Source organism: Ahaetulla prasina, chromosome 14 (assembly GCF_028640845.1).
Source record: "Ahaetulla prasina isolate Xishuangbanna chromosome 14, ASM2864084v1, whole genome shotgun sequence".
NCBI classification, from domain to species: Eukaryota; Metazoa; Chordata; class Lepidosauria; order Squamata; family Colubridae; genus Ahaetulla; species Ahaetulla prasina.
In genome coordinates this window covers 4,926,268-4,940,864 of record NC_080552.1, presented here as the reverse complement: position 1 = coordinate 4,940,864, position 14,597 = coordinate 4,926,268, and the positions used below count along the sequence as shown (strand labels likewise).

At 44.2% G+C, this 14,597-nt stretch overlaps 1 protein-coding gene across 3 annotated transcripts in view; it reads left to right on the top strand.

Moving 5' to 3' along the window:
• The window catches only part of USP7 (ubiquitin specific peptidase 7), a 94,597-nt gene extending 91,113 nt beyond the window's left edge, over nucleotides 1–3,484 (top strand). For all 3 annotated transcript variants that reach the window (XM_058157125.1, XM_058157124.1, XM_058157123.1), the window contains exons 29-31: nucleotides 33–104; nucleotides 1,821–1,911; nucleotides 2,705–3,484. In XM_058157125.1, coding sequence (XP_058013108.1) covers nucleotides 33–104; nucleotides 1,821–1,911; nucleotides 2,705–2,811 — 270 coding nt within the window. In that variant the 3' untranslated portion in view covers nucleotides 2,812–3,484. The remainder of the gene's footprint in view (nucleotides 1–32; nucleotides 105–1,820; nucleotides 1,912–2,704) is intronic.
• Nucleotides 3,485–14,597: the final 11,113 nt, after the last annotated feature.

Here is a 14,597-nt window from a genome sequence, read left to right as displayed (position 1 = left end):
GTCATGTATTTCTGGAATTCTGATGCTTTTAGGGAGAGCATTTTCGAGAAGTGATGAAGAGGATTCAGACAGTCCTGGACATCCAAGAGAAGGAATTTGAAAAGGTATTAATGTGAAGTAGAATATCTGTTACTCTACAAAGGGTGGTGGGTGTTAGAATTGGCATGACAATGAGGTAGAAAAAAAGGGTGTTCTTTCTTTCAATTGACTTCATTAAATCTGTAACGACCTCACCTTCCTCCTCCACAAAGTTCTCGCTTACATTCTTCTGAATAAAACTGCCTAGAATTGCTTTGTACATGTAAATACTTAAATATTCTATGTTTAAAATGTTGGATTTTATATTGGAGATGTAAAATACAATCAGGTTTAATACAAAGGAAAACATGGATAGAGGCCAGAATTATAACCATAAGTCATTGTCGGCTGGAAAGCCGGCAGCCCAGGTTCGAGACCCCAACGGCACGTGATGGGGTGAGCTCCCATCCTCGCCTCAGCTCCTGCCCATCTAGCAGTTCGAAAGCATGCAGATGCAAGAAGATCAATAGGTACCACATTAGTGGGAAGGTAACAGCGCTCCGTGACATAATGCTGCCACATGACCACGGAAATGTCTTTGGACAGCGCTGGCTCAATCGCCTTGAAATGGAAATGAGCACCGCCCCCTAAAGTTGGCAACAGCTAGTGCAATAAAATCTGCAGGGACTCTTCCTAATGACACCACGGTCATTAAGCAAATCATTTTTCCCCAAATGGGCATTTTTTGCTGGAAACCACAGAAAAAAACCATTGCAAATCGCAGTCATATAACTCTGGGATGCGGCAAATGGGCATAAGGGTGAGCCGGTTGCCAAACACTCACAATGCGGCCACAGAAGGGGTCTCCAGCTGTCAATAATTTTAAAAATGGGTAATAAGTAGCTTGGGGGTGGGGCGGGCAGGGGCAGAGGAATCTGTAATGACTTTGAATGTTAATTAAGGTCTACCTGTATTTCTATTTCTTCTGATCCCCCCCATTCAGAAGAAAAGAAAGATGAAAGCAGATACTTCTTGGGGGCTTCCAAATGCTTTGCCTCCAACTTTTGGGGGTTGGGAGGGCAAAGGTCACAACCGGACTGTCAGCTGTAGGATGCTTGAGAGTCTCCACTGCCAGACCAACCTGGGACACTGCGACCATCATAAATATGATTCAGGTGCCAAACATCTGAATTTTGATCACATAACCACGGGCACGCTGCAGCAGTCATGTCGGTCACTTTTTTCAGTGCCGTTGTAACCTCAAACGGTCACTAAATGAACTGTGGTAAGTCAGGGACCACCTGTACTTGCTTAAAGTCACAACCTTGCAGACGCAGGGCGGTAGTTTTTTCCCCTGCTTTTTCTTCCCTTTGCCGACTTCTCTCCGGCCCTACTTCCCACAGAGCCGGTGATTGTGGGAAATATCTTTCTCAAGGTCTAAGGAGATTCTCAATCATCCAGGTCACGGTTTTCCCAATGGTGCTTTTAAAAAAAAAAAATTCCCAAGAGCCAACTGGACTTTCTGGTTTTTCTTTGAAGACGTTTCCCTTCTCATCCAAGGAGCTTCTTCAGCTCTGGATGAGAAGGACATTTGGCTTCTCATGGATGAAAAGCAAAACGTCTTCAAAGAAAAAACAGAAAGTCCAGTTGCCTCTTGGAAGGGGTGGGGGTGGGGGAAGCATCTTTGGGACATCTTTCTAAAGGTTTTCTCTCATCTTGTACTCATGCCCAGTTTTTGTTGCAGTCTAGTCACTGAAGTGTGCTAAAGAAATCATCTGTTGTTTTTGTTTTTCTCTTTGAAGTTTAAGTTTGCTATTGTAATGATGGGCCGGCACCAGTATCTTAATGAAGACGAATATGAAGTGAACTTGAAAGATTTTGAGCCCCAACCCGGTGAGGGTCCATTTATCTTCCATTTGGTGGCGGGCTGGGGCTGGGGCTGGGGTGTGTGTGTTTTGTATATGAGTGTGTGTGTGTGTTGTGTTGTGTTGTGTGTGTTCTTCAAAGTAAGTGGGAGTTTCTTCAGGTTGAAGGTGGGGCGGGTTCTGTGTCACAATCCTTCGGGACTTGTTGGGTGTCACAGCAAATTCTCTAGAACAGGGTGTCAATTTCAATTTCATTGAGGACTGCATCAGGGTTCTGTTTGACCCAGTGGTGAAATCCAAAAATTTTTTTACTACCAGTTCAGTGGGCGTGGCTTGGTGGGTGTGGCAGGGGAAGGATACTGCAAGATCCTCCCCACTCCTGGGGGAAGGATATTGCAAAATCTCCATTCCCACCCCACTCTGGGGCCAGCCAGAGGTGGTGTTTGCCGGTTCTCTGAACTACTCAAAATTTCTCCTGCCGGTTCTCCATAACCTGTTAGAACCTGCTGGATTTCACCCCTGGTTCTGCAGGGGGCTGGGGTGGGGGCTGGGGTGGGCATGGCCTGTGGTGGTCCGAGCGCTCTGCCAGCAAAAAAGGGCTCCTGAGCTCCGTTTCGGCTGCAACGGGCTCCTGCAACCCTCTGCCAGCAAAAACAGAGCTCGGGTGGGCACTGAGGCACTGAGGGCCAGTCCTTTGCTGTTTCCGGGGCAGCCCTGCGGGCCAGATCTAAGCACCCTGTAGGCCAAATTCTCTCCCCCGGCCCTTGAGTTTGGCACCCCTGCTCTAGAAACTCACTCACCTTTTCTCTTTCTTCCTCCAGGCAACATGTCTCATCCCAGGCCATGGCTCGGGCTCGATCATTTCAACAAAGCCCCAAAGAGAAGCCGCTACACGTACCTTGAAAAAGCTATTAAAATCCATAACTGACTTACCCTCTCCAGTTTGTTCGAGGCAAAAGGGGCAACGATAAGTGTGTGTGTGTGTGTGCGTGTGTGTGTGTGTGTGTGCGTGCGCGCACCTTTTTAACAACTGTAGGACTTTTGGTACACGTGCACTTGAGATCGGAAGTCTCCAGCAAGACAATTTGCTGCAGATTTATTAATTTTATTTTGAGGCTGTTCAGTTTGGCTTCTCTGTATATCTATTATTGACCGCCCTCTATTTTTTTTTTTTTTATTTGAGCAAAAAAAAAAAAAAATGAAGGTGTTTTATAAAAAAATAAAATAAAGCTCGGGTGCCAATGAGAGTTTTTATGGGGAACGTAAACCAGGCAAGACGGTCAGTGTAAAAGAAGGGAAGGGTTGAATAGGACAGGTGACATTGGCAAACTCTTTGTCTGTAGTACCTTTAAGGGCGTAGTCTGTGCGGGCTGCCCTCCCCCTCCCTCCTTTCTCCCTTCCCTCCCCGCCCAATCCTCTCCCCCCCCCTCTCCCCCCTCCCCCCAATGCGTGGTACCTGCCATCACTGCAGCTAGCTGGCACTATGGTTAGGCTCACGTTTGAATTTCTTTCCTTCAGTTATATATTTTAAATGAAATTTTTGTGCATTTGTAAATGCGAAGAGAAACTCACATCATCAATAAATAGCAATCTCTACTTCATTGTGTACACTGTTGGCACTTATTCGGGGGAGAAACGTCTTTTCAATCAGCCTAGGAATTCTCTTTTTATTATTATTATTATTATCATCATCATCCTATTATTATTATTATTATTATTGTTTTAAATAAAAGACTTTTGTGTCAGAGTCCCTCCCCTCCACTACTCCCCCTCGTTGCTTTTTGCCAAGGAAGACTCAAAATCTTCGAAAGAGCCGCGGCATCTTTAGATTTCCTTTCAGAGACTGCTCAGAAGGAGGAAAGCCTTTGATTATGAATTAATATCCAAGAATGGCAGCGGGCATCTCAATGGGATTGCAGAAAAGGGGAGAGGGAAAGAAAAAAATCACCTGATTTATACTGAATTTTAGCTAATCCGGGAAGTCGAGCAAAGTCGCTTTTTCGCACTGAGGGCACGTTCACTAGCATTTAGTAAGCTGTTGACTTTGTAAAAAGGGGCAGGGGAGCTTGGGAGGGGGCAAAAAAATATGGAATTGTATATTTAACAAAGGAACATGTACAATTTAACACTTGGGAGATTTCTCTTTTTGGTGGGGGGTGGGGAGCAGGGGGCGTCTGCCAGTGAATTCCTCAGATGTCAATATTCATTGTGTGTAGTTTTATTTCGGTCCCAGCCTCCTTTTCCTGTTTTAGTTTGGAGCTAATGGCAACCTTTGTGGAATATCTACTTTTTATCTTCTTTTTGAGTGAATAAAACTAGAATCTGCCATTTACACTCCCTTCACTTTTTTTTCTCCTTTAATTTCGTATTCTTTATCTTCACCCCTTCCTCCGTTCTTATCTCCTCTCCCTTCTCTTTTCCCCCCTCCCCTCCCCTCCCTTCCCCTCCCCTCCCCTCCCCTCCCCTTCCCTGTTTTTGTTTTTGTTTTATTTTGTTTCTGTAGCTACAGTGTGCAATGATTCTTCCTGTATATTGCCTTTTTTGGCTGGAAAAAAAAATGTTGTATGTTGAATAAAAATTTTCTATAAAATTTTACTTCAGTGAGTCGAAGAGGACTTCTCCTTACAAGTATAGTTTTGGGAGATGTTATTTAAGACGGAATTTTTGTTTTATCGAAGAGCCAAAAGTTTTTGAAATTGGCTTGAATTTTAAAAAGTGAGATGTTGGTATCAATATGTAGAGTTGCAATTGCAGCATGAAAGTACATAAATACAGCAAAGTGCAGCGAAGACCTAAATTGGAATAGGAGTTTATGAGAGATCGATATGTTACAATTTTTCCTACAGCAACCAAAAAAATAATACTTAATTTCTGTGGGTATGTTCTGCTTCACTTCGGCCCAGAACAACCAATATTTTTTCCATAAAGGTGTACCTTCTTCAAGTGTGTATTGATTCCCAGTTAAAAATTGATCCTAAAAGCTTGACTAGTTAGATTTTTCAGGGACATCACATCCTTTATAGAAAGTTTGAAGGAAAACGTAACTAGTTTACCAAATAAACTGGATTTGCACAACTTAAACCATGATGCTGTGGTAGGTTGGTTTTTTTGCTTCTTGCATTAGTGAACTGTAAATCGTGGTTTATAATTTCTCATGGTTCAATGTGGGCCAATTACTACTTTTTCAGCAAACTCTGATTAATCCTGGCTTAGTGCAAGACGGGTAGTGGGAGACTACCTGAATCTTTCCTGCACATCCCTGAAGAGACAGGTGCATCCTGAACACACTTCTAGGTTCAAGCTTTGTCTGCGGAGCAAATAGTCCCTTCCAGTTCAGTAGAAAAGATGTTAATTAAGTTTGTGGCCTGGGAAATTTTAAGGGAAATGAATCCTTGAAAAATTAAAAAGTATGTTAAAATTAGGCCTGCAACATTCCTGGTAAGGGATCGGCCTTCTCCTGAAACTGCTGGACTACAGTTCCCATTGCTCTGGACTACAGTTCCCAGTTCACTGAAGTGAAGGGAAGGGAATTATCAAAGCTCAGATTGTAATATGGCCTTTGAAAGACTGTTGCTTTATCATTAAAAGAAAAAATCAGGAGGAGGCTTAGCATCATTTTAGAGTTGTGATTCTCAGCCTTGCCAATGTTAAGTGTGGACTTCAACTCCCAGAATTCCTCAAATAGCAATGCTGGCTGGGGAATTCTGGGAGTTGAAGTCCACACCTCAAAGTTGCCCAGACCAAATAAACTCTTGTTTTAGAGTGACAATTTTTTATTGAAAGGCATAAGCTACAGCTCACAAAAGCTTACAGTTCCTAATAAAGTTTACTAGTGTTAAAAAGATATTACCAGGCGCTCTGATTTTTGGCTACTGTGGACTAAAATGACTCTTCCCCTGCAATTATTTGATCATTTCAATTACCAGAAGAATTTGCTGATCACCCCGAGATTTCTCTGCTTCCAATGCCTTGAAATGCTGCAATGTGAATTTTGCTGTCTGAAACAAAAGGATTGGTCCTGCTTTGTAGTGATAAGAATTTAGGCAATTTGCAACCCTTTCAATATCTTGTAATATTTTTTCCTGATTTTGCCATGCCAAACATTTGTAATGGAACACCGAAGTGATGTAAAAAGTCTGCTGTTTTCATTTTGAACAATTTTCTTTTACTGGGATGCTTTAATTTTTTCAAAAGCAAATTTGAAGGAAAGACTTTACTTTGGCAAGCCGTACTTTTTAAGAGTTGGTGTGTGTTTTCAACAGTGAATTAAGATATTCTGTAATCAGGTCAGCTTTGGAGGCTACAAAGCTTGCTTGGTAATCACTAGTCTAAAACTAAAAATGTGTCTGCCAAATTAGGCTGTCTGGTTTATAAAGCTACTATTTTTACTTTATTTTTTGTTTTGCACTGAAAAAGAAACAAAAGGAAACTAAGTACAGAGAAACTCCAGTTTTTAAGCACCATTACATATTATTGCTCAAGATTTCTGTTTTATTAATAAAGAATCGGTTTAAAATAAAGTGAAGATACTTCTACAGGATTTCAAATATGGTTTGCGCTGTGGTTCTAAGTTTGAAAAATTGAAACATCTGTGCCTTGTACTATGTAAAGCCCTACTGACAAATTCCAGATTTCTGGATTCAAATGTAAAGCTACAGTTACATGTTTAAATCAGATTAATCTTCACAACATAAGGAAGTTAAAACCAGATGGGCCAATCTTATTTGCTGTGTCCTCTTCTATTTCACCCATTCAGGACAATGTGGTTGACAACCTACTATAAACCTACTATAAATTCAGAGGAACTATATAATTCCCTAATTATTCGTTTGCAGTTACTTAGCCTGAGACTACTTTTCCTTTTTAGATTTCTTTATTATATTGCCCTCCCACTCCATCTCATGGAAGGCAGCCTTTTTAATATTTGTGACATTGGTTTAGCAATAGCACTTAGACTTATATGCCGCTTACAGCCCTCTAAACCAGGGGTCTCCAACCTTGGCAACTTTAAGCCTGGAGGACTTCAACTCCCAGATTTCCCCAGCCAGCATTCTGGGAGTTAAGAGTCTTCCAGGCTTAAAGTTGTCAAGGTTGAAGACCCCTGCTCTAAACAGTTTAGAGTCAGCCTATTGCCCCCAATAATCTGGGTCCTCATTTTACTGACCTGGGAAGACTGAGTCAACCTTGAGCTGGTGAGGTGAGGATTGAACCCCTGGCAGTCAGCAGAATTAAATTGGAGATCTATGGCCTTCAGCATATCTAAAAGTGCATAGAAGCTTTGCTATGTGGTGGCCCAATCGTCATGCCACTTTCCAGTATAGAACATAGAAGGTAGAATAACAGTTGGAAAAGATTTTGGAGGTCTTCTAGTCCAGCCCCTTGCTCCAGCAGGAGACCTATATTATTCTGGACAAACGGTTGTCTAACCTATTCTGGAAAACCTGTGAAGGAGCATCGAAACAATTTCTGGAGTCAAGTTGTTCCACTTATTAATAAGCAATAGCACCTAGACTTATATACCACTTCACAGTGCTTTACAGCCCTTTAAGCAGTTTACCAAGTCAGCCTCTTGCCCCCGACAATCTGGGTCCTCATTTTTACCAACCTTGGAAGGATGAGTCAACCTTGATTATTTCCTGATAATTCTTACTATCAAGGAATTTCTCCTTAATTCTAGGTTGGATCTTTAATGATTTTGCCACCCACTACTTCTTGTTCTGGCTTCGTGTGTTTTGGAGAAAGGCTTGACCTAGCCTTCTCTGTGGCAGCCCCTCTATTTAAAGACTGCTATCATGTCATTGTCGTCCCCAAATCCTCTTTATAGAGTCCCACAACATTCATTGTACAGTTTAGTTTCCAGATCACTCGTTGTCATCGCTCTCCTCTGCACTCTATCTAAAGTCTCAGCATTTCATTTGTATTGTGAGTAGAACTGGACGCCGTATTCCAAGTGTGGCCTTTCTGTGCAATTAAAAGCAGCACCATCGTGTTGTCGTAATATTGAAGCTGTCCCTCTGCTGATGAACATCAGGACTGGATTGGCTTTTTGTCTACACCAGGGGTCTCCAATCTTGGCAACTTTGAGACTTGTGGACTTCAACTTCCAGAATTGAAGTCCACAAGTTTCAAAGTTGCCAAAGTTGGAGACCCCTGCTCTACACCTCCCTTCTTGCCAGTCTGTGTTCAGGGCAGAAGTTTCTCTACTATGGCAGTTTTAAGGTGGGTGGACCTCAACTCCCAGAGAGTTTTTGGTTTTTTAACGTGTCAATTTGGTGGGAGGAAGTTGCACTCCACAATTTTTGAATGGAGGTGGTAGTGATAGGGAGGTAGTCCTTGATTTACAACAGTAATTGGGACCGTGATGCCATCACTAAGCAGCACAATCACAAAAGTGTGACATCACATGACCATGCTGACTTACAATGGCAGTGGAGATGGTTCCAGTTGCCATTATTAGGTGACTCCCATGAGGTTGCAGTTCCTCACAGTCAGTAAGAGCCATCTACAATCTCTTGCTGGCTTGCCCATTGAAATGACATCTGAGAATGGCCTGGGCGGGGGGGGGGGGACATTTATAGATTAACAGAGTTGGGAGGGACCTTGTAGGTCATCTAGTCCAACACCACCACCCCCCGCCCAAGCAGGAGACCCTGTCATTTCTGACAGATGGCAGTCCAGTCTTTTCTTGAAAGCTTCCAGTGATGAAGCTCCCACAACTTGTGAATGCAGCTTCTGTTCCATTGGTTGATTGTTCTCACTGTCAAAAAATTTCTCCTTTTTTCTAGGTTGAATCTCTCCTTGTTCCTTATTCCTTGTCTGGCCTTTGGGTGCTTTGGAAAATAGCTTGACCCCCTCCTCTCTGTAGCAGCCCCTCAAATATTGGAAGACTGCTATCCTGTCTCCCCTGGTCCTTCTCTTCACTAGACTAGCCAGGCCCAGTTCCTGCAACCGTTCATCGTATGTTTTAATCTCCAGTCCCTTAATCATCTTGGTTGTTCGTCTCTGCACTTTTTCTAGAGTCTCAACATCTTTTTTATAGTTTGGTGACCAAAACTGGAGGCAGTATTCTAGGTGTGGTCCTACTAAGGCTTTATAGAGTGGTATTAGTACCTCCCTTGATCTTGATTGAATCTCTCTATTAATGCAATTTAGAATTGCATTGGCTTTTTTGGCAGCTGCTGCACAGTGCTGACTCATATTTAATTGGTTGTCCACTAAGACTCTTAAGATCCCTCTCACAATTATTGCTATTAAGCCTGGTTTCACCCAATTTATATGTGTATTTTTGGTTCTTGTTGCCTAAGAAAATGAGCTGTGGTGGCACAGTGGTTACGGTGCAGTACTGCAAGCTACTCCTGCTGACTGCCGGCTGACTGCAATTTGGCAGTTCAAATCTCACCAGGCTCAGCCTTCCATCCTTCCGAGGTGGGTAAAATGAGGACCCAGATTGGTGGGGGCAAGAGGCTGACTCTCAACCGCTTAGAGGGGGCTGTAAAGCACTTTAAAGTGGTATATAAGTCTAAGCGCTATTGCTAAGAAGAGATTCTGCCTAAGAGAATGGGTAAAAGACAACATAGCTCACAGCTCCACAATGGGGGGAAAAAGTGGCTCAGAAAGGATCCTCCTTAACTTCTCCAGCTATAAATGAGAGGGTAGGAAATGTTTACTTTTAGACTTGCAAGATTCTGTTAATGCAATTTTACAGTAAAGCAGAATTAATCTATGTGGCCGTGTTTCCTGTCTGGTCTACCTGGGAAGTATTGTCCCCTGTGGACTGCTGGTAGGAAATCAGAGGGAACCCCGCAAACCACAATTTTTGATTGCAGGGCACTCTGCCATTGCAATTGCAAACCGGTTGGCAAGCACCCAATCTGCAATCACAGGACTGTGGGGGCGCTGCGGTGGCGACAACTACCAGGACCCATCATAAGCTCCCCTCGTTCATCACCACTGTGACTTTGAAGCATCACTGAATGAATGGACATAAAGTGAGGAGTAGCTGTATTATATTTTGAACCCCAGGCTGTAGAAGAGCAGACTGAGGCAGAGGGCGGAGTTGAACATGTCATTAGTTTGGAATCATTGTGTGCTCCCACAAGAGACCTCTTAAGTCCAGCCCCCCCATGAATTCCATTGACCCTTATCTAGAGCCATGGTAACTTTGACTGTTCAGATTCTTGTGTAATAAACTCTTCTGTGCTTTGAACTCAGTGAATGCTCCTGGTTATTGGAATCTGACACAGTAGCAAAAGCAATAGCATTTAGACTTATATACCACCCCATAGTTCTTTACATGGTTCTCTGTGTGGTTTACAATGTTGAGGCATTATTTGCCTATTGCCCCTAACAATCTGGATCCTCATTTTACCAACGTCAGAAGGATGAAAGGCTGAGTCAACCTTGAGCTCCGTCAGCATCAAACTCCAGGCTGTGGGCAGAGTTTGCCTGCAATACTGCACTTTAACCACTGCGCCACCAGGGCTCCCATAAATTTAACCGCTGTGCCAAGCGGTCCAATTAATTATGGATGTTCTAGATGAATGTTCCACTTTTATTAAATTGTAGCCTTCTGAACTGGTCCCTCCGACCTACCTTTCGGAGGCATGGCTGATCTACTTTTTATTTTAGAAGCTACTGAGAAACTCCTTTCTTACCTGATCATCAAATTTCCTCTGCTTTCTTTCTCAACCTCCTCCCAATCCCTCACAGGGATCAAGTGAGAACCAGGATTAGTTCTCATGAGGTTCCCACCAAACAATTCTATTAAAGTCTAGATCGGCATTTCCCAATATTGACAACTTTAAGATGTATAGATGTCAACTTCCAGAATTTTCCAGTCAGCAGGCCAAGAACAGGGACTAAGATCCATAGAAACACAGGACCAGTCTATCATACAAGACGGGACTTGGAGGGCAGATTGCAGGAGGTCCCAGAGAGAGTCCAACACATAGTGGTAGAGTGTAGGATGCAGGAAAAATCAATATACTCTTGAGCGGCACAACCAAGAACATAGTTGGAACTGTGTACAGGAACATCTGCGCAATGTATGGACTAGACCAGTGGTGGGTTTCTAATGGTTCGCCCCAGTTCGGGCGAACTGATAGCAGCGGGAGGCTCCACCCATCCATTCAGATGTCACCATAGACACGAAGGTAAGTGAAACCCACTACTAGACCCTCCCAAAGTCAGATGGGAGATTGCACAGAAGATCATGACAAATATAGGCCTAAGATCTTACGGGACTTCTAGATCCAGACATACAGGAAATCAACCACACATTGTGGTAGTAGACAAGGGCCAGAAGACAAATGTTGGTGATAAGCCGTAGCACTGCCAAGTGACAGCAACCTCAAAAAAGAGTAGGAGAAGCGGGAGAAGGACCAGGACCTGAAGAAGGAACTAGAGAGGATGTGGGAAGTATGGGCCAAAGCATTCCCAGGGATGGTAGGAGCCCTCAAGAGTTGTGATTCCTAAACTAGGAAAGTGACTCCAACAGATCCCAGGAAGAACATTGGAGCTCTCTGTCCAAACGAGTACAGTTCTAGGAACAGCTAAGATGTTCTGCAGAACCTCAAATTCTCATGCTTCTGGTAGAGCAAGGGTCTCCAATCTTGGCAACTTTAAGACTTGTGGACTTCAACTCCCAGAATTCTCTGGGAGTTGAAGTCCACAAGTCTTAAAGTTGCCAAGACCCCAGTGATAAAGAACTCAAGATTGAGGAAGGACAGGTCCCCATAGGGTGAGATGAGATTTTATACCTCATACTTTTAAAATTACTTATTCAATTTGTATGGCCATCTCTATACACGTGGTTGAAATTTGGTAGGGGCAGGAAAACCTTTTCTTCAGATGCTCCTTGCTAAAGTACTAAGAAATCAATTTACAGCAAGCCTTAGTCTATCTTTAGCTCCAGCTCACTGGTCAATTGCAAAACTCAGAACTTTAAAACCGGCTAGAGGACTTTGAAATATAAACTCTGAATTACGTGGCCGTTGACTCAGCATTTCCATCTCTCTTGCCTAACCTTTCCCTACAATAACATTTGTAATCGTTCTTTCAATCTGGACTTTGAGCTTTGACTCACTTGTTTTGATTAGTGGGACTGCACAGCCTTTCAAGTTTAGCTCTGAAAATGATGCGTCAAACCAGATTGGCTTGTAAGTGGCTGATAGCTCACTGTGTACTGCATAGCCAATCATTTGCGATGGAATCAGTAAATTGTGGTTCAACTCAACTAAACAAAATTAACCAAATGAAAATCATTAAAAATGTCCTTCAAGCAGTATTTAAAAACAATTTTTGGGGAAATCAAAACAACAAATGGTTATTCCACATATACCAGTTCAAGCGGTGCTGCATTTAAGTCCCTGATTTTACTTAGGTGGAGAAAAGGTCCGGGCCAGGACTCTCTTGGAGGCCATGATAGCATAATGGGCCATTCAACCAATGAGGGTGATGCCAGAGACTCTGGGTTGCTATCCTTCTAAATGCAAGGATTTCAAATTTGATGGTGCGTTTGAAGACAGAGATCCTTAAATACATATGAGATCTCACCTGAGTTGAGAAACAAGTCCGGCATGGTCATGTCTTCTTCAAAATCTGGTTCAGATGACTGTTTTTATTTATTTATTTGGTCACTAGAGTAGTGTTTCTTGGTCTTGGCAACTTTAAGATGTATGAACTTCAATTTCCAGAATTTCCCAGCCAACTTTGAGTTCTGTAGACCTCGGCTTCCAGAATTCCTTGGCCAATTTTAGGATGTGTGGACTTTGACTCCCAGAATTCCCCAACCAATTTTAAGTTATATGGACTTCGACTCTCAGAATTCCCCAACCAACTTTCAGTTGTGTGGACTTCGACTTCCAGAATATCCCTAAGATATATGGACTTTGACTCCCAGAATTCCCCAGCCAGCATACTGAATTCTGAAGTCCACATGTCTTTAAGCTGCTGAAGTGGAAGAATAGGGACCAAGGACCACCAGCTGCTGACAGCATACTCCGGGGTGTCAAACTTGATTTCATTGAGGGCCGCATCAGGGTTGTGTTTGACCTGGGGAGGGGGGGACGAGGTGAGCATGGCGAGCGGGGGTCTGGCCAGCTCGACATCACTTGTGTCAAAGGTGCCTGTGGTGACCCAAATGCTCTGCCAGTGAAAAGGGGGCTCCCAAGCCCCATTTTTGGCTGCAACCTCCTGCAACCCTTTGCCAGGGAAACGGAGCTTGTGAGGGCCATGTTTTCACTGGCAGAGGCACCATGGACCAGTCCTTCGCTGTTTCCAAGTCGACCCCATGGGTGAGATATAAGCCTCCCACAGGCTGTATTCGGCCCACAGGCCTTGAGTTTGATACTCCTGGTATTCCGCCTCCTCCTTTGCTCTTTTTCTCCCTCCCACCTTCAGCTGCCAGTGTCCTCCATCTTCCTTACCAAAGAAAATACAACACTGGGACACGACACGGGAACCATTTCTTTAACCAGTGCAACAAAATAAGAGCATCATCCAAGGAACGTGTCCCGCTCTCCCATTCTAACGAGAAAGCTTCATCATTACCCTGTCCACATAAAGAATCAACATCTTAACACTTAAATCCCCTAAAACAAGAGCTGGATCAACTAGCTGTTCAACATTCTGCATCAAATATAGGGGCAGGCAGGATAGTCTACGTCAGGGGTGTCAAACTCGATTTCATTTCATTCATTCTGTCATCAAGGTTTGTTTGACCTCGCGGGGGGCAGGGGTGTGTGGCTAGGGTGGGCATGGGCAGCTTGATGTCATTCGTGTCAGGGGCGCCGATGGTGGTCCGAATGTTCTGCCAGCAAAAACAGGCTCCCAATCTCTATTTTCGGTTAAGAAGGCCAGTGTTGTGGCTCCAGCCCCCGAACCTGGCCCCATGCCCAAAAGTGACTCTGAGAGTGAGGGGGAAGGGCCGGTAAGGCTTACCTCCGGAGCACCGATTCCTTTGGCCCAGCTCCAGGAGCCAGAACCAGGACAGTCGGAGGACATAATGAGGCCGACATCCCCTGATTCCTCCCTTCCTCAAGCTACGCCTACAGACGCAGCTGATAACCATACTAATCAAACCTGGACCGACCTGCGCTTCAGAAGATTAGAGAGGCGGCATCATCAAAGGGAAGGGTGAGACAGGAGCCCCACCCCACAGGATATATAAGGAGCTTTAGGACTGCTCTCAGTTCCATGGGAAGCAAATTAACTGAACCGTGTTGAAGTGAGCTGAAGTCTTAATCTGTTTGAACTTTTTGGCAGGCAGCTGCGTTTTCTCAGCCAGGACTGATAGGAGCCATGTAACCACTGGCTGTAGGCCAGCTCGTTACTCCAAAGTGAGGACGGAGACAGAACAGCCTCGTGCAACCCTCGGCCAGCGAAAATGGAGCTCGGGAGGGCTGCACACGTCCCTCCTGAGCTCCGTTTTCACTGGCCGAGGGTTGCAGGAGGCTGTCCCAGCCGAAAATAGAGATTGGGAGCCCATTTTCGCTGGCAGAGGCACCAGCAGCTGGTCCTTCACTGTTTCCAGGGAGGCTCTGCTGACCAGATCTAAGCAGCCCGCGGGCCAGATCCAGCCTGCGGGCTTTGAGTTTGAAACCCCTGTTCTACGTAGAGAAGTCAAGATGGCAACCACCACCATGCAACCAAAGCCCCGCCCTCTTTTTAAATGCATATTAAAATGGGCATGTGTTGTGGTCCCTCAGCAGCCTA